Source organism: Vanellus vanellus, assembly GCF_965231255.1.
Source record: "Vanellus vanellus genome assembly, chromosome: 5".
NCBI classification, from domain to species: Eukaryota; Metazoa; Chordata; class Aves; order Charadriiformes; family Charadriidae; genus Vanellus; species Vanellus vanellus.
In genome coordinates, this window is record NC_138910.1 from 25,152,253 (window position 1) to 25,172,970 (window position 20,718).

Consider the following 20,718-nt stretch of genomic DNA (forward strand, 5'->3'; position numbering starts at 1 on the left):
ATTCCTGGCCAAAAGCCAAGGACTAACTCTTCAAGCTTTGTACAAAAGTCCTTCTGTGTTATGCTTGTTAAGTCCTGAGCTTCAAGCAAATCTTTGTAATATACAGGATATATAACGTGTAAACTATCTGCTGCTAGCAATTCTACAGTCAGGGTGCAATAGGATTTCGATACAGCCTCTTAACAACCATAAGAATGCCAATTTTACCTGAATATTAGAATATTTAAAAAAAAAAAAAAAAAACCAAAAACTTTACTTTGAATCGGCAACAATTTTCTGGCTGAAAGCAATCTAAACATGTGAAAACACACCAGTGTTTGCACTTGGCAACAGCCAAGTTGTTCTCCTGCGGGGAAGATGGAGGCAAGAAGCTGCTTTCACAGCTCACTCCAGTGTTATTCCTCGGTCAGGCAGCAGCAAGGGTGGCTGCTCAGGGTATTGGGCCCCCTTGTGAGGTCAGATCTGCCAAATAAATATCAAAAACTAAATTTGAAAGGATGGATTGCTTTCATTTTACAATCAAATGCTTCATAGGAGATGTTAAGGCACAAAGTAAACACTGGTGCTTTGCTGAAGTGGCTCCTTTTCACCGGGGCCTTGCCAAACAGGGGAAAGCATAATTTTAGACCTTGCCTCAAGTGAAATACTGCACTCTTCTTGCAAATATAGGCAAAACCACTTGTTCTGGGAGGTAGATTTTTTTCGTGTGTTCTGAATCAAGATGCCAAATCTTCCCAACCCCCTATCCATAATCTGACAGTGACTGTAACTTCAGGAGCTGCTATTTTTACACAACGCTCAAACGTGAGGAGGCCCTCAGGAATCCACGTCCTGCTCAGTAAGAAAAGAGGACGCGATGCGTAGGAACTACCTGGGCATTTGACTGGAAAGGAATTGGTACTTCTATGCCCATTTTTATGCCACACAAACTAAAAGGTCACTGAAACAAACTGAAAAGCAAGAAATTACAAAACGACAGAAAATACATTTTTACCCAATGCTATTTTCATCACGAGATGCAATTCTGAGTGAATACAAGTCATTCAGAAAGTAGAAAGATCATGTCCCTAAGTTACAGCAGAATGGGGTCCCTAAGTTACAGCAGAATGGGTAGGAACACGTTCCGGCTCATTTTTCATAGCATCTTTCTACTCAGCATAACGTGTGGCAAATAAGCCTTGACCGTGAGACGTACTCCTTGCATACCCCCCTCCACCATCAGAGAGATCAAGACGTGCCAAGAGTGCTCAGCACTCTGCAGTGCCAAAGTGAGCAACCTTCACTGTCTTCTGCCTGAGTCAGTGGGATAATGCACACGGAGCGCATACAAGCACTATGATGTTCAAATTTGACAAGAGAACCGAGTAAGTTGGAAGGTGAAGACTAATGGCCCTTAAACGACAATATGCAATAGAATTATTTTTATTAACAGATGTGGCAGGTGAACTGCTGCTCTAATCAGTAACATATGCTCTGACAGTACTTATAGCAGAGTTTTAAACAAGCTGGAGGTCACTTATTGCTCTTAGCTTTCTAGAAGAGAAAGTATTACACTAATCTTATCAAGAGAAGATAAGGCACAGAAAAGCTTCTCAGGGCCTATTACTAAGTACACACGGTGTCTCGATTTTAGTAACATCCTTCAGAGTCTAAAACAAAGTTCTGAAGAACAAGATGGCCAAATGCAGAGAACCAATGAAAGTTCTTAAAGGATTAATCCTCTTCCCATCAGGGTCAGTAGGTGCATGGTTCTAGCCCAGCTACGTTTTAGCGAGCAGCCCTTATGCTGTACATCTGTTCAGACTGCTGCTGCACATAAAGCGTGTCTTTGAGAGATACTACAAGGAATAGGATTCCCAAAAGTACATAATCTTTATCCCACTGCTCCTGACCCACATTTCAGCGCATGAGTATCTCATAAACAACGTTCCACAGTTTTAATTCTTTAACAGCACCCCACACCTAAACTCATCTCTCTCGTAAACCTCACAAACAGACTGAAACTTCCTCCTATATGGATCTGAGGAACTGCACATCAATTTCTTTTGGCATGAGTGGCCGTCCAAAGGTACATTCAACTTTCTCGGTTTAAAATACATTAGGATAATTTAACAATCACCACTTAAAGAAAGGTATTTAGAAAAACTAATTACTGTGCATCTGTGTCATAACCACTTGGAAAAGGTGCTTAAGGCATATCAGCTGCAGGAGGTGAACATTAAATGGTTTGCCTTGGTCTGATTTCCCATTTGTTCCAAATCAAACTTTTTTCTCTCTATTCATTTCTTATTGGATACATTGTGGGGAAATGTACTGTTTTTCAAATAAAATCCTATTAGTAACAAGGAGGAAAAAACCCCACCCCAAATCCTCACAAATCAATGAAACGCCAATCTCTTAGAAAGACTGTACTATCGATAATGTATCTCGGAATCCTCTTTTATTTCTTTCAATCTCATTTAAGTTTCTTTCTGACCACACAATGATACTATTTGATCAAATTACAATATAAATGCAAACATACGTGTCTAATTGCAAATGATCAATTAAAATGTAATCTTCAGTCCCTTCAGTCTTACTTAAAACTATGGTTTAAATTTTCCACTAGCAAGAATATTTCCTTATGTTTACTTTCTATAACATTACCACAGCCTGGTTAATTATACATCACCGTGGCAACTAAGCAGAGCCAAGATTTGATATTTCAACTTCCTGATGGTCTCTTCCTGAAGGCAAGCACTAGTACCAGCTGGTTTTTGTTTAAGAAATAGAAAGCAGGACACAGATAATGTATGTTCTCTTTTGGTTTAAACAGGGGAACATTAGATGTTTTTCCAAGAAAAAGAAATAGACCTCTGACATGTCAAACAGTCTCATTGTGTCCATTGTGCATTTGTTTGCAAGCAGCAGGACTACAGATAAAAGACTTTTTTTATTCCAAGTTGTCTGAAAAGCAATCAGTCTGTCTAGTCCCTTTGGTTGCCAGTGGGGCAGAGTGGATAACAACGTGGGAAAACGGATTAAATGGTAGAGCAAATGTGGCTAGTAATAAAGGACTGAGGAGTTGAATTAGGTATCATAGCATGAGAGAGACAGGCTTCAGACTCAGCCACCTACTCTGTATGCAGCATTCACTGGTGAAACAAAGGAAGAAGTGAACAACCGAGAGCCCATCCGCACTTTCTTACCATCTAAGAAGATGGATTTAACAGTCCACATACAGAATTGTCCAGTAGCTATTCACCTCTTTCACAGGCTATTTTACGATGAGAAGAGTACCTAGACAAAGGCATTATTTAAAATGTGTAGCTGCAATCAGACCACAAAGTTAACACCCCTCGCGGCTACTTGTGTCCTTATTAGTTTAAAGCATCTTCATACACTGAGCTGGGAAATCTTAAGTTCTGTACATGTGCCTGAAGGTCACTTGGACTTAATCCTCCCTTGGATAAAAGGTGTCTTAACGCGCTTTGCGGCCAGAAGGTAGAAGTCTCACTTAAATTTAGGTGCCAGAATTTCAGCTCTAACTTCTGAAAGCTCTCAACCGACACTTAAATCTAGAGGCTTGACACTCCATAAAAAGCCACAGAAACATAAGCAATCTTGCAATCAGGAATGTCTCCTAATCATTTTGTGCTCATGTAAAAGAAAACAAATTATTCTGCAGATCCTCTTTTGGCCCATTTCCTTATCAAAGATACACAAGTCTTGCATGCAGCCAAAACCTCTTGTACACAGCTATCCCTGAAGATCTCCAACTCATGAGAGCGGCTATGGTTTTGGTTGTTTTCTTTTTTTTTTTTTATGGCAACAGCATTTCTGAGGATGGCCAGGGAATTGTGGAACTTCCCATCCTCCCAGAGTACCTGGCTGACAAAAAGCATCATTTCCAGAACCTTAGCAGTAGTTTACAAGAACGCAATATGCATAAATGAAATCAAATGCATTAGGGATCGAAAGTAAAGGTGCACTTTATACAAGTGGAGACAAAAAATCCTCATTGCCCGACACAGCTGAGAAAGGTGCCAAAGTACCGTTACTACAGAGAGTTTTCCTCTGCCATTTCAAAGGGCAGCATTGGCCACCTGGCTGACTGTTGCTTAATGAACATTAATTAGGTATAAAGTTATCTCTAACCTGATCAGACCCATGCACTGGCTGAACGCGTGACAGTTTAGTTTAGCATGGAAAAAGTGTGGCATCCTTCAGAACAGAAAACAAATCCCACAGCTGGAACTGTAACGCGTGGACCCTACACCAATGCAGACACAACCCAGTCTAATCGGGATCAAGGAAAAACAAACAACAGAGCTGGTGCTGTTATCATTGACAACAGCCTCCAGCAGTCTGTCTCAATTGAGGCTGAAGACCTGCATCACTGCCCAGACTTCCTTGTCCAAGAGGGAAACAGTATTGTGCAAACAACAGGCAGTGAGGACCAGAGCAATGGCACTTTCCTGTGCACCCTGAGCACTGTCAGAGACAGCACAAGTGAGAGACAACTGCTCTCGGGCATCAACAGTGGGTAACAGCTGCCGAAAACAACGACGACTCAAAGTGTTATCAGCCTTTGGTACCTGTAATCATGTGTTTCACAAATAAATCTAACAAAAGAAAAGACTTATTTTTGTCGCAATGTCCTATTTTAAGCTTTTAAAAGCTGATTTTCACCATCTCAGACTCTGAACAAACGTCAGTTGATCAGGGACCATGTATGCTGTTAATATGCAGTAGGATCACTTAACACTTAAAATCACTCTTAATGTTCTTGATCAGTGATCGATCGTTGGAAAATAACGTTTGGTTCTGAAAAGAAGCTCGTGTACAGATGTATTACCTCTTCTTAGTGCTGTGCTTGTGTGCCGTATTCCATTTAAACTTTATATATATAAAAATAAAAATATATAATTGATTTGATGATTGAATCAGAATCAATACCAATGTTTTGGGCAATGTTTTACTGCCTTCTCTACCCGATGAAACCTCTGTGCTTCCTGGGAAAAGACTCAGTGTGGTTAGTCATTAAGACACATTTGAAGTCTATATACACATGGGAAAGTAGTAAAAGCCTGATATCTTCTCTTTAAATGAAAGCAGTATTTGGAAACCTATGTCAACATACCTTCTGGAAATGTTATTAACAGGAATGTTAGTAACTTTCAGATTTTCATATTAAGCAAATAGTTATGTTTCTTTACCAAACATTTTGAAGAAATGTTTTCCAAGAGTTAATTTTACAGCGTGACTTCGTGCTACTGAGATATTTCATGTTACTTTAAAGCAGAATTGTGTTTTAATTCTTCTAAACTAAGTTATCAACCCTCACCAATGTCTGCTCAGCAAACTTCAAAATGTGTGTGCACGTTTTACTCTGTCTATGTGTAACATGTTCATTTTAGGTCATATGAGACATTGTTTTCCTGGTAAATTTAGAACAACATCAGATCTGTAACAGAAATTCCACTGCAACCATGCACACTATGGAGAGAGAACTGCCACAGCATAATGCTCAAACATGTTAATTTTTGTTTCACTTAAAGCAGCTTTTCCTACAAGGGTTTAAGTTACTCATGACTGTCACATTTCTTTTTTGCTTCTACAGGTTTTCTCATGCTAAAAGCAACTTGCTCTTAATTTATCTTACTAAGACAATATGCAGATTTCAATTCAATATATCAAGGAAACCCAAGTGGAAGACATCGAGTGAAAACTCGAAGAAATATCCTTATCATAAAATAGCTTTGCAAGTGCAAAAAGGGCTTTTGGAGAGCAGAGTGGGAAACACTGGTTTTGTTGTTGTTCCTGGTTTGGTTTGTTTTTTTTTACTGTACACTCTACAGGTTCTTGTTAAAGGTCTCAAAGTTTTTATTTAAAAAAAAATAAATTTAAAGTTTCCCTTAGATTAAAAATAACCACAGTAAGATTTCTGTCCCAGAGAGATTTTGTTAAATCTGATTTGCCTTAAACCACTGTTAATCCCAACCTTACAATGCAGGTTTACTTAACTTATTTAAAGCTATTACACAATTTGGTACTTACTTAAGTTGTTTTCCCAATGTATTCTACCTCTGATCTTCTAGGAATGACTCACCACTTTTTTGCTAACAGCGAGAATCAGCAGCATACTACTCCTGCTCTCTAAAAAATTTTTTCCTAAAACCTGCATTCCTTAACAATATACATGCATAATAATGCAAAATGGAATGGTTCCTGCACATGTAATATGCATGGTTATAATTTTGGGGGCTACTATCAGCTGATCAATAAAGATCAATAGCTTTTCTATTATTATATTCTGTTTTTCTAGAATACCATTTCTTCCTTCGTGCAAGTGCAGCAGTAGGTGGGGCAGATGTCAATTTATTACTGAAACTATTAGAGTTCATTTACTCATCTCAAGCTATAAAAGGAAAAAAAAGTTAACTTGATTCTCTTCCTAGCACCTATCAAATCAGGAGGAACTATACTTAACTCAGCTGAGCTACATCAGCTATAAAAGAGGGAGAAGGAAGAGGAAAACTGGGCCAGATAACATTTATTGCTGTCAGTTGTTTTACTGTTTGAATAATTCATAAATGTTTTGATAAAAACAATTATGAGATTAAACAACAGTATGAGGCTATTGTGTGTTATTTTGAAATATATTTATAAAGTATCCATAGTATCTACAGCTGAAGGACTTCTTTGTTATTGATGAAGTACAGGAAAAAGGTTGTTTCTCTGAACACAAAGACTTATAAATATGTATTTCAAAAGCATATAAAAGAAGGGGCCAACCAAAAGGACTAACTTGAAGATACATTTCTAACTAGCATTTTTTGAAAGCAATAGAGCAAAAAGGCATTCCGGTAGAACCTGCAGAAGACAGAAAAGATATGTATCCTTTTGACAGGGGAGAAGAGGAGAGAGCAATGTATGCTATGCACACATATACACAAATCAATTATCAACTGATTGCATTATAATTTGACTTTTTACTACTTCAGCTCCACAGTGCCAAAAAGCTTCAAACCAGGTGACCTTATACACCATAAAAGTAGCACAGTACAACACAGAGCTCCTGCTCAGGAGCTGCGACTGGGAATAGTCTGACAGATGGGGTACAACTTTCAGTTTGTCTGGGTCATTTTTAAGAGATCCTAGACTTTTGTACTGAACAGGCATGTGAGACAATATGGGAAAGAAAATACCCTCTCTAATGGAGAAATGAGGCACGGAAAACTTAAAGGCCTTGAGCCAAGTCATATATGAAGCCAAGAAGTGAGCCCAGATTTTCTGAGCTCCACCACAGTGCCTCACCACAAGCCCAATGCCTCTGCTGTGCACCAGATTACAGTAGATCTTTGTGGCACGGCAGGAACTATAGTCAGAGGTGAAGGACACGGCATAAAATGAACATGAGCTATATGCACTGAGCACAGACAGCTCTTGGACAAGTTACCAAAAAGTTCACACCACCACCAAAGCAGAGAATATTCCTCTGAGAAGTGTTGAACTTACACGAGCAGGAGAAAGACTGCAGCAAACTGAATTGCCAAAGATAAATTAGACACTCTAGCCAAAAGAAAACAGAGCTGACAACAACAACAGATGGGAAGAGGAGGGAAGGAGAACAGGAACACAGCGAGGAGACGTGAACCATAAGGAAAAATGCATTCTAGTCTGTGGGAGCGCCTAGGTAGCCAGTTAATTACTCATTAAGGTTAGTAGCTATTTATTATTATTCTAAATACTTAAGCGAAGCCATGTCAGTAGTGCCCAGGTGCACTCACATAAGGCAGATGACATGCAGGACACCTATGCTGTTTACTGGTAGCTGAACCTTCCGCATTATTGACAAAGTAACAGAGTAGATTATTTAGTATGAAATTTTATATAGGAAAATAAACTTATTTTACATGGAAGATCATTTAAATCGAGGTCCAATTGTTTTACTTGAAAGCTGAAAAGCAAGCTCCAAAATTTATCAGCACACTTTCCCCTGGGGCTAGCACTAGCTTGTGTGATGCACCCAGCCAAAAGAATGACAGCTTTAGTTTGAGCAGAATTTAAGCCTCCATAAAAGAAATATTTTGCTCTTCAGAAAAAAAAAAAAAACAAACAAAAAACCCGAGCATATTAGCTGGCATACCTGTTGTGTGTTAGCCTATTAAAATAGCTTTAAGCATGAAATGTTTCTTTCATCTAAAATAAGCCGCAGATACCTGAGTGGCCAATTTTTGAAACTCACCTGAATTCTACGCCTATGGAAGTGTGACAGGCTAAGCCTGCGGGAGAAGGAAGAGGCCCCTCCCGAGAGCTTCAGCCAGCCACAGAGGAAGGAGAACTCTTTTGCCATTTCATGCAGAATAAAGAAAACTGATCAAAATGGGTCAGGCTGAAATATATTTATCCTACAGGTATGTTTGATCACATTTTTGAGCAATTCTACTTAACCCAGGTAAGCTTTAAAGGTGGTGCATGCATGTGTCTGTACACACATATGTATATATAATTTCCCAGGTTTCTCAGCTGCCAACCAAGGAATATTGTGCAAATATTTTAGAAAGGTTTCTAGGAACTGAATTCAGCCCTTGCTACTGCTGATCAGTGCCTCGCATAGAGCTGCAAATCAGGTAAAAGACACACAGGTAGAAAGATACACAATGTTTAGTCTTTAAAATGGTCTTTACGATTTTTTCCAACCAACTAACACGATGTCACAATACTGTTACCAAGATAAAGTGAAGAGATGCAGCCAGCTCCTGTTTTGTTGGGCTCCCCCTGACTACTTTACAGATCAGCTGTGGATTCGGGATGAAGTATGACCAAATTTTGCTATGGCCATAATTAAAAAACCCACACCATAATTCAGCTATTATCACATAGAAAGTTGTTTCAAACAATTCCTCTTTCCACAATTCCTCTCCCATGTCCCAGCCTGTACAACTAGGCTTTCCAGCAGAATGCAGATGCACACTTTTAACCTCTGAATTCAAGAAGCCTTTTGCAGATGTTGGATTTTACATGTGTAAGTAATCCCAGGGCAAACAATGCATGTCCTAGAAGAGCACTACACATGTCCCAAAAGAGCCGACTGAAAATCAACAGAATTTGGCTACGAAAGCAATTGTCCTCTGAAATTAAAAAGGTTCATTTTCAGTGTTATGCTCTGATAGCCTGCCAAATATGTCTCCTTTTAAAATATCAGTGGCTAGTTTCTTAAGGCAATTTCATAATTTGGGGAGAGGGAACATATGTATCAATTTCTTGCACAATACATGCAGTTGGTCAAAAAACCTAAGGATTAGTAATTTTTGACATTTATTTCACCTCAAGAATTCTCTTCTGATGCCACATAATCTTGAATGTACCTTAACTCCAAAACATAAAGAAAACATGACTCATAATCACGGCTAACATTATTACCCTTTTTTTTTTAATCATGCTGCAGAACCTTATTTCGATTCATTCTCAGTATCACAACAATAGAATTTGCAGGAAGGGAAACCATGGTAACCAACTAAACGCGCTACAGCAGATATCTGCTCAAAAGAACATGCAGTACCATCACACTTCAACGCCTACCACTAGTACAATCTCTACCCATTTCCTCTTTATCCTCATCCTAATTATTAAACAAGCTCTCAACCACAAAAGGCTACATTGCGAACCATGTCTTATTGTTACTGTCATTTGCAGGTCCTAGCATTAAGCACTGTACTAGTCTTTCGCCAAATTTAAAAGCAGATCTAATACCTCCAGGAGTTAATTAGGAATTTTCAGTTCTTTTCATCTGTTTGGAACATCTAATTAACATCACAATGTATTTTATGTATTTTTATTGTCACAGAGACTTGCTGATATGTATGGACATACATACATACCTACCATAATTTTCTCTTGTAATTTTTTTTAATCCTCAGAGTTGCAAAAAAATATTCAGTAGCATCCTCTGATTAATTAATTAGTAAACACTGGTGAATTCTGTTGTTCTCTTCTTTTTTTTTTTTTTTAAATAAGCTTTGAGAAACTACATCCCTGATTAAGTACAGGCATTAAATATAGTAGGGTGCTGATTTGCTGCTCTCATTTGTGTTCATGCTTCATTCTCTTTTATCCGGTATCTGAACTGATACAATTTCACAGGCCTTCTTAGACTCTGAACATCAATTTTATTTGAAGGACAGCTCTGAGTATTTAGCCAAACTCACACACTTAAAAAACATTTAAATTATCATTTTCTTTTTCCCTGAAACCATACTTCTACCTCTGTTACAAATTCTGAGAAATTTGTTTTCTGAAAACAAAAATGGTTTTGTTTCAAATTTAGATTTAAAAGGGAGTCAGTCTTAAAAAAAGTCATGATGCCAATTAATTGCACAATAATGGATGAACATAGACAAAAATAGCTCATCAGAAGATGATCAAAATGCGGCTTCTTATATAAGTGGAAAGCAGATTTTACTGTAACTCACCGGCAACCTTAATAACTGAGAAGTTTTTTGGGGTAAGAATGACTTTTTCTACCTTATTAAAGAAGAAGAAATATTCAAAATCTTCACTTTGAACTCAGCTAACTATTCCACCACATTGCACTAAGAATATTTGACTGCCTCGGTTAAGCCTGCAAAAGCCATTATTTATCCTGTCCTATATTTAGTCATTTAATAGGTGCTAGGCTATGCCTATTGCAGCTCAGGAACAAGATCTTTAGACCTACTAAAGTTAGTTCTATAAAAGCATCACAGCCTAATGCTCCACAGCAGTTAAAAATTCACTTAGAAAGGTTTAGAGGACAAAGAAAGAAAACTCCATGGCCCACTTCATCTTGAACAGGATGTGCAGTCCCGGTCCCCTCATCTCCAAAAGACCATTACAGAGTAACAGAAAGGCACAGAGGAAGATGACAGAGACGATGAAGGGTATGGAACAGCTTCACTACAAAACCTGAATGTATAGCCTAGGACTTAGCGACCTGTAAAGAGAACAATAAGGGGGACATGAGTGGCATGGGAGATGTAAATGGAGATCAATTGTTCACTGTTTCTCATAATACAAAAACTAGAGATCATCCAATACAATTGCAAGATGGAATCTTCAAAAAAGGGATGCTGCTTCCTATAAAACCTAGTTAAGGCACGGAACTCATGCTACAGTTGCAGACAGCAAAGTCTACGAAGGTTCAAAAACGTGCTTGGAAAGCCACTAGACAAAAATAAAAAATTGCTCCATCAAAAGCATGAAAAAGTAGCAAAGATAACAATTCTGCTTGGAGGCCACTGAACGGCAAATTTTCAGAGGCTGGGAGAGAACACCAGAGAACTACTACTACGTGTTCATCTTGTTCTTATACTTTTCTTTCAATGTCTGCTATTAATAGCTACCGAAGAGTGGATACTGGACTGGACTACGAACTAGTCCTTTTATCTGACCCAGTGTGTTCACAGAGAACTTGCTAATACAGTAACAGAGACATATAACTGGGGAGAAACCCTCTGCAAACAATTACCCAGATCTCTCCCCAGATCTGCCTATTTTATGATGACTTAAGGCATCCCTTCGAGTAACTTAAAAAGAAGTGAGATGTGGAAGAGTTGTGTTAGAAGTACAATGGTCCATAAAAGAACCTTCACACACCAACTGCATTTGCATTCTGTGCATTTTGGCTGTAGCTGAAGGCTGTAGCTTAGTGTGATTGTCCAATCTGCTCCAGATTTCACAAAAACATGTTTTTGTAACTGTGAATTCTGTCTGCCTACAAAGGAGTTACAATTTGTGGTGTTAACAGTTTATTCTTCTAGAAAGATTAAGTTGTTTAACAAGTGGAAATCTTCAGAGCATAGACAATCTGAGCATCTCTGGAAGATGCCCGCTATAAGTCAGTCTGGAACGGAACGAGCAGTGAGGACAGAGACAGAACAAGAGAGAATGTCGCTGTTTTTCCCCTATAATATAGCCCTCTGTGAGGTGATCTTCTTTAATAATTCCAGAAGAAGATAAATACTCACTTTACAAAGTTTCTATAATATAGCCCTCTGTGAGGTGATCTTCTTCAATAATTCCAGAAGAAGATAAATACTCATTTTACAAAATTGAGCTAGGGTTCATTAATCTCAATCAGATTTGCAGCATAGAGGATGATATATTCAAAAGTACAATGTTTGGGCAGTCGTAGCAAGGATTCTGAGTTCTACCTTTGTCTCTCACCTAGCTTGCTTTGTAGCCAAAGGGTTTTTTTTAGTGTTTTTTCTAACTTCCAATTTAACTACGTTAGAAACTCTACCAACACAACTGATACCTGATATTGAAGTCAATTAAATAAACTGTAATATAAAATAAATAAATCAAACAGCAGGATATCTTCCTTTTCGAATTCCAAGGATGCAGAGCCTTCCCTTAATTTAGTAACACCAAACCAAAATATCTGACAAAACAGAACTAAAATTGGAACTAAATTCCAGAAGAATTTCACCAATGGTTGGTATGAACATTCGATTCCACCAGCTATTGTAGCTAATGTCTAAAATCTCGATGTGGAATCAAATGTAGCATTCAAATTGTTCCATGATGATTTGAGGAGTTGGCTGGTTTGGATCCTCAGGACAAAACACGAAAAGCTTGTTTTTTCCATTGCAGAAATGAAGACTGGAAATATTTCATTACAGAGACATCATACCTTGCCACAGAAAAGGTTATGATCCTGTTTCACTAAACTGCTCTTCACGACTGGGTGCACGGGGCTTTTCAGGATTCCCAGGCACACTGACACAATCGCAGGAAGAAGACATCTGCCAGAGCTGGGTGTGCTGAGCAGTCTGTATTACCAAACCGCCTGCCCCAGCAGGAGAACCAGTAACTACAAGCCAGGAAACAACCCTGTCTCAGTCTCAACAGCAGCTGATCCTAACCAATGTTTCCACAAGACAGTTAGCTCTCGATGAACTGGGATTTTATGATGCAGTCACACTTCATAGGGAGTTACCAATTTGTCCTAATCACAACTGACAGACTGTCAAAGACAAACACGTCAGGCAACAAACATTCAAAGTGAGAGATAGATTGAGCAGATACACAGAAATAAAGAGGGAACCAAGTATTTATGTCAAGAGTCAATGGGTACCCTCAAGCACCTAAATTTTACTCAATATTTTCCATTCATTTTCCAAAGCATTCCCGAAAAACAATCAGAAAACATGAATATTCCATTTTATGTATTGTCACTATGTTATTTATTGCAGGATTAGAGCACCACTTCAGCATCGCTGGGTTAACTTTGTAAAATGCTGTGAAACCTGTTCTGTGTCTGTTTCTTTATATAAAACTAAGTTTTATACAGGTTTTTTTTTTCTTCCCACACCTTCTAAAGGGTAAAAAAAGGTAAAGAAGGATAAGCAAAAACCATACAGAAGTGATCTTAAAATTAACATACTGTTTGATGACAGAGTGGCATTTAAGCCCAACATGAAAAGATCACACTGATTCACACGGCTAGAAAAGAAAGGGTGAAATTGGTGACCCTGAAGTCAATCAAAAGTCTTCCATCGAATTTGGAAAGGATTTGCCCATACATACCACCCTACTGACAAGCTCTGTTTCTGGCCACGGAGATGACATTTTGAAATTCCTACTGGGATTATTTAAGCTGCAGACAGAGCTACCTTTGCTGTCTGGCAGTGTAGCGACACAAACACAAATGATGGTCTCAAAAAATGATATAAATTACAGGTAAAATTACATAAACTCATCATGGCATCAAAGCAAACTTCTCACAGTCACAATGAACAGGCAGACTGCAGAAATTACCTAGTTTTTAAGAGATGCTACAACGTCAGCAACACACTGAGTGGGAATATTGACTAATGGGTATATTCTGCATATATAATTCCTGGGAGAGGAAAAACAGAAACTGACGAAAACTCTGCCTCCAGTCAATGGAAACGCAGACTCTTGTTACACTTCTAGTAGACACAAAAAGAAATCCTAGTGGTAAAATTCCCATGTGTGGAAGACACAGCGCTGCAGTTCACAGACAACTTTCACCTAAGGTATGAGAGAAAAGACCCTCAGTTGTATACTTTAAAGGCCAACAGCAAGACAACACAGCATTACTTGCTGTGGGATGGAAAGCAGCCCCTAAGATACAAGTCATCCAGCTAGCGCTTAAACATGATGAATGGCTGCAACATGCTCCAGTTTCAGATTCTGAGGTGTTTTGCTAAATGCTGAATTTCCTCAAAATAAATCAATGATAATAGCTTCGGTATCATTTGAAACTGTTTCCCAAATTGATCACCAGCAGCTATCCATTCTCTTTTCTATTTGGTATAAAACCAGATTTTATTGTTTTCAAAGAGGTTTTCCAGTTTGAAAGAGAAACCAGCAAACCTAGAAAGTCCCATCTTTTGACTTGCTGGGCTGGAGGAGCATTTGTAAAACAAGCTATATCAACACATCCTGCAAGATGCTCAGCAGCTTCATTGTTCACAGCCCTGTGCCTTCTGCACCACCAGAAGCAAGGGACAGGAGTTCTGTCTTCAAGCCAGGTGTTATGACAACTGTTTTCTTTTCAGCTTTAAATGAATACTGCAAGAGCAGAAGTAGATGAAATGGAATATTAGACCCTAATAAGCAACACCAATTTATTTAAACTGTTAATGCTAACCAGTGTAAATGTCAGTAACATTTCTATTTGGAATCTTATTACTAGGAGAAACAAATATCTCAGTAAGATATACCCCATCCTCCCCCCCTCCCCCCGCCCAAAAAGAAAACTAATTCATCACAACCTATTATTTCAAGACATTCTTATTTTAATCATAATCTTATTTTACCCATATAAAACTTTCAGTAATTAAGTAATTAAGCTATTTAAAACTTAAAACTATTGAAGTTATTTTTTATTTCAGTTTTTATTTCATGTTTTTTATTTATATCTGATCGACTTGCCAGAATTTCGCAGAGTGAGGAAACAGACCTGCAAATGTTGTTAGCTAACAGGTGTTCAGACAAAAAACCCTCCTGATTTATTGGCCATCCCACAGAGGGACTAGAGAGAATTAATTGCTCTTCAGCAACAGCTAGCTAGCTAGTAAGTAACCCACACAGTAGACTAGTCACGTGAACTCATAAGATGCCTTTTATTTCTTGACTGCCTGCTCTCCCAGTGTCTACATGGGGTCACATCTGTAACGTAGCGGGACAAGAACAAAACGAAGCACCACCAGCAAAAATACAATTGCTGTTATCCTGATGGTGCAAACAATAAGTAATGTTACCACTTCAGAAAGGGTCAGGGAAGGTTAAAGATACCAAATCTGTAATTAGGGTAAAAAAGTAACAGTTCATTAAATGCTGACCATGATTTTTTTAAAAAATTAAAACCATCACAAGGAAGTTTAAGCACTAAGGTCAACAACACAGTACAATCTTTTGAATATTTTATAAATTTAAAAATGAAATATTAATTACCAACCTTAATGCCAAAGTGTAGGTTCCAGGTTGCCGTTGGCTTTCACGAATGAGATAGCTTCCCTCTGCAACACTTAATAATTGGTCAGCTTCCTCCCTTGAGATCATCCCATGGAATCTAAGGAACAAAGACTTTTTGAAGCACACGCCTTTTCACTTTTAAATTACCTTTTCCTCTTCTTTAAAAAACACCAACCACGGTAATTAAAAAAGAAACAAACATAAAAATGACTGATTTGCAGGAATCTACAGCTTAAATTAATCTCTCTTTCTGCCTGCATTTGAAGTCACTTTAAACAGTTTAGAAAGGCTTCTATGAAACAATATCTATGAAACAAGTACATTGCTTTTTAAATCTGCATCTACCAATTTAATATGTAGAAATAAATCCATTTTCTCCTGCTGGCTTCATATGTTTTGTGCCAGTGGCATGCAATCCAACATTTTGCAGCAGCATTCAGGGATATTGTGGCAATTTGCTAAAATCTTGGGGACTGCATATAATCTCAGTACTTACTGGGGTAATAACCTTGCAATACTACATATCTTTTACCAAAATAAACACAAATGAGATCTGCTTTGTTTCCCACACTAAATCTAACCATCTTTGCCTTAGCGGCCTGAAATAGAAGACACATATATACTGTACACTTATATTACATTTGTGATCCTAATCTTTTTTTTTTTCCTGCACACAAATATCTTTTGCAAAAGCCGACTGGAGGTGGGGGTAGAAAGAGACAACCCTTTGAAAGTACAGAAACATGTGTTTTTCTCACTTAAGGTAGCACTCAATGAAATACATATCCATCAGAAAATGCAGCTGTAATTTTAGGCAGATGAAAGTGATGGTACTGCAATGATAATCCGATGGTGAGAAAGACACACTGCTGTAAAGCACACAGAAGAAACAAAGGGCCCAGAGCAAACACTTGCAACCTCTTCTGTAACTGGTATCAACCAACAGGTCTGGATAAACCACTTTCAGAGATGTATGTTACTTACTCTCTTCCATAATATTTGGGTCTGTTCTCCACCTAGAAGAAATAACAGAAATTGTAATGGTTCATAACAAGTGAATCCATACAGTAAGCATACTGCCCATAACATGGTATTAAAGATAGAAAGGGACATAATGTGAAAGTACAGACAAAAATCATCTGCTATCACTGCATTTTCCCTGTGGGTGGAATATAGGGCAAGCAAAGGTAGACTTTCGGGAAAGATCGCACTTCTGAACGGCTTAAAATGGAGGGAGAAATGATGATGAGCCACTTGAATCACGTTATCTTCAGGGCTCTGCTAATACAAACTGATGGCATGAAGCATTGCTTGTACAAACTGCCAAAAAGGGGAAACAAAAGATTCATTTCATGGGTTTAAGTGTACTACATTGTTATGTGCAGTAATACGGTGAAACATCTACAAAACTCTTAAATTTACAAGTTGTCTTCCACCATAGAGCTGCTGTTGCCACTGCTGCGAGAAATAAAGCCACTACCATATCACCTCAGAGTGGGGGCAAGTGGTAGATTAAATGATCAAGTGCCTAAGTCTTGCACTTCTTGACTTCACTAAACTGTGTGATCTGCAGCATTACCTAAAAGACCTCAACAACAGATATACTGCGTAACACCAGCCCGTCCGTACTCCAGAGACCATACAGCGTAAATGCACATGACATGCAAGGGTGTCAGAACACAATTTGCCTGCCAAGTATCTCGGACAAAGGAACTCATCTGCAATTGTCCAGGCAGCTTATAGACAAGCGAGGAACTGCAGACCTCCCAGGAATCAGCTCAATAATCTAAACCACCAGATTATGCCTCCTTGCTTAAAGAAGGAAACTCTTTGGGGAGTAAAATTCAATGGTTATACAACCCAAACTACAAGAGTATAAAACGATCCAGCTATAATAAAACACAAAATACTCAGAATAAACTGCCACTTCGGTTTCTTTTTTCCAACTTTTCAGGAAAAAAAAAAACATTAACATTGGCTCTTCTCTGCAGTTATCTCAGTGGAGTATAAATAAAGATTTCAAATGTCCAAACCAACAAAAAATACATCCTGGTGTACAGTCTAATAACATCCCAGCAAATAAAAAGCTATTGCGATGGTTCATCACTTCTGAAAAATCATTCCATTGCTGGAAAGATTTATAATGTTCTAGAAGATTTCCTTTTCCTACATAACAGCAAATAATTGTTGACCGGTGTGATAACCGTTTTCAAAGGGCCTGAAGAGACTGGATCATTTCAGAAAATTAAAAAAGTCTTACGTATTTTTTGTTAAATGTATGCTATTTCTTCAATAGCAAGATAGCAACATGAATGGAGAAAAAGTGAAAACATTTTATTGTTGTTATTATAGAAACTTGCAACAATTCCTAACTAAAACCCTCAAGACAAGACAATAGTGTCAGGCAGTTGTTACAAAAAGAATCCCGTCATGAATAAGATTTCATAGTCTGTCTGTTGAGATTTTATATTTCTCAATACAGTGAATTTATATGACACAACTGGAAAAATTATATAGGCAAAAGCATTCCATTTCAGAAACGGATTGATAAGGTGACAAGGCATCCTCAGAATACTTGCAAATCCTCAAGACAAATTATAATATTATACTCCTTGTGCAAACATTTGAAAATGTGACCTGGCAGGTGACTGGAGCAAAGCATCAGAGAAAAGCTCCACTGCACTTCCAGGCAATGGTAGCTGGGTTTGTAGCTCATCTTGGTGGATGATGGGTTAAAGAGGAAAATAAGCACTTCTGTTAACATCGAGTCTCTACTGATCAGTTTTACCAGCTCGCAAAAACTTCAGTATAAATGTTCATGTATAACACTGCTTCTATAAGATTCAGTATGACTGGAACCCTAATTCACTGAGTCCTACTGCCTGGTTTTCAGTGTCTTGGGGTTTTTAGTAACTTTAAATTTATGATAATATTAGAAGGTTTTGACATCTAGATCGAATGCATACATTTAGACTCTAAGGCAGCTCCGTCAGAACTCAGCAGGGGCCTTCTAATTCACTCAGAATTAGCTGAGCTACATACAGACGCAGGCACCCACATATCCTCCAGTTGCATGTGAGCACTGAAAACCAAAACAGTTCAGTTCAGAAGCATCATTAGCCTGACTTTCACACTCAGTCAGCCGTAAAGAGACAAAACCAAAACATCCATCTGGACTGGAACTAAAACCCACCTAAGAAAGGAAATACATTTTGAAATAAAATCAAAGCAGTAGCAAGAAAACGGTCATTTTAACTAAAGCTGTTAGCTGAAAACACAGTGTAATTATCCTCTGCAGAGTTTCTTTCTGATTTGTAGTATTTTTGGACCAAAGTATGATTGAGCATGAGTAAAGGCAGCCTTAGCTACTTCATTTTCTCTGTATCCAGTGAAGATCAGCTGAATGCTAAATCTTTTGACTTCTCAGGACTTTTTATTTATGGGGAAAATTTCCTATTGCAGTTTGTTTAGCCTGTGTCTGGCAGAGTTTTAACAATTGCTTCTAACTTAGAAAAAAAATCACAGAATCACAGAATTATCAGAGTTGGAAGGGACCTCTAGAGATCATCTAGTCCAACTCCCCTGCTAAAGCAGCATTGCCCAGAGCACATTACTCAGGACTGCATCCAGGCGGGTCTTGAAAATCTCCAGAGAAGGGGACTCCACAACCTCCCTGGGCAGCCTGTGCCAGTGCTCTGTCACCCTCACCGTAAAGAAGTTTTTCCGTGTATTTGAACGGAACTTCCTATGTTCTAACTTGTGCCCATTGCCCCTTGTCCTGTTACTTGGAACCATTGCAAAGAGCCTGGCTCCATCCTCCTTCAACCCACCCTTTAGATACTTGTACGCCATAATAAGGTCTCCCCTCAGCCTTCTCTTCTCCAGGCTAAAGAGTCCCAGCTCTCTCAGCCTTTCCTCATAAGGCAGATGCTCCAAGCCCCTAATCATCTTAGTTGCCCTTCGCTGGACTCGCTCCAGCAGTTCCCTGTCCCTCTTGAACTGGGGAGCCCAAAACTGGACACAGTATTCCAGTTGTGGCCTCACCAGTGCAGAGTAGAGGGGTAGAATGACCTCCCTCGACCTACTGGCCACACTCTTCCCTATGCAGCCCAGGATTCCATTGGCCTTTTTGGCGACAAGGGCACATTGCTGGGTCATGGATAATTTACTGTCTACAGAAAGAAAAAAGAATTGTGAGATATTTGTTTTCAATGTACTTATTTGTATACCACTGATGCAGAGGCCACAAGAAAGAGTCAGGTCTCACTATGATACCTACAAGACACACAAAGGTCAGTGAGGTATCCACAATTGCTTTGTTTCTGATTTTTTCAAACTGAGGTGTGAAGCCAACGAAACCAAGTTTAGGAAAAGGCAAATGGGGCAGACTTGGCAAGTGCCTTACAGGAGCCATTCCTTTGGAAAAGAGCTTAGTTACCGTGAAAGTTGGGAAGTAATTCTGGGTGAATCACACACCGATAAAGCCACCTTTGAGAACAGCTGTCACAAGGATGTATGTTATATATGCCCAGTCTATGCTATGTTTCATGACTACTCACAGAGGCCATTTTCACAGGACTACATAGAGATGCTGTTTAACAGGCTCGTTAACTACTAGCACTGAATTAGGGTGAAGCCTTGTAATAGGACGGAAAATGCCAGTGATTTTAATTATCTCCATCGTTTGTCTGTTTGATTTTTTTCATACATAGTTATTTAAAATTTATCATGGAGTGCCTTCAGAGAGCAGTCAAGGATGTCCTAAATATGCCTGCGTGCACACTGCACATGTATATAAAAGATTATATGCACAACAAACACAAATTCCAGGGAGGTAATACAATATTAACTGCACAAACAACATTACAATTTGGATGTAAGCCTCATGCAGGAGTCAAACATCCTTAAAATGTAATGAAAACATCAACTTTACAACTGAACTTCATACAGTGTTGAAAACCTTGGCTCTGTTGCACCTTCACAATAAAAAAAATCCCAAATGAATGCGACGCTCTTTTTACCTCAGTGCAACTCCACTGATCTGTGTGTTGCTCTAATATGAAAGTGGTGTAACAGAGCAGAAACTTGAATTCTCTGTATTTGAGAAGCATTTCATGTTAAGTAGGTCACTCTGTTGAATATACCTCTCAATATCAGCACTTGTACAACACATGCCTTTGCACCTTAAATAAAAGGTGTTTTTTTTTTTTATGGTGTGATTTGCAATTATTCTTTAACAAGTGCTTT

The 20,718-nt window shown here is 38.5% G+C and overlaps 1 protein-coding gene across 1 annotated transcript in view; it reads right to left on the reverse strand.

Annotated features, from left to right (window-relative positions):
* Window positions 1-20,718, reverse strand: part of CHN1 (chimerin 1) — a gene marked incomplete at its 5' end in the record, with an annotated part of 108,148 nt that overhangs the window by 55,812 nt on the left and 31,618 nt on the right. Inside the window, 2 exons of the mRNA XM_082483341.1 lie at window positions 15,455-15,568; window positions 16,456-16,487. Of these exons, the coding sequence (XP_082339467.1) occupies window positions 15,455-15,568; window positions 16,456-16,487 (146 nt within the window). The remainder of the gene's footprint in view (window positions 1-15,454; window positions 15,569-16,455; window positions 16,488-20,718) is intronic.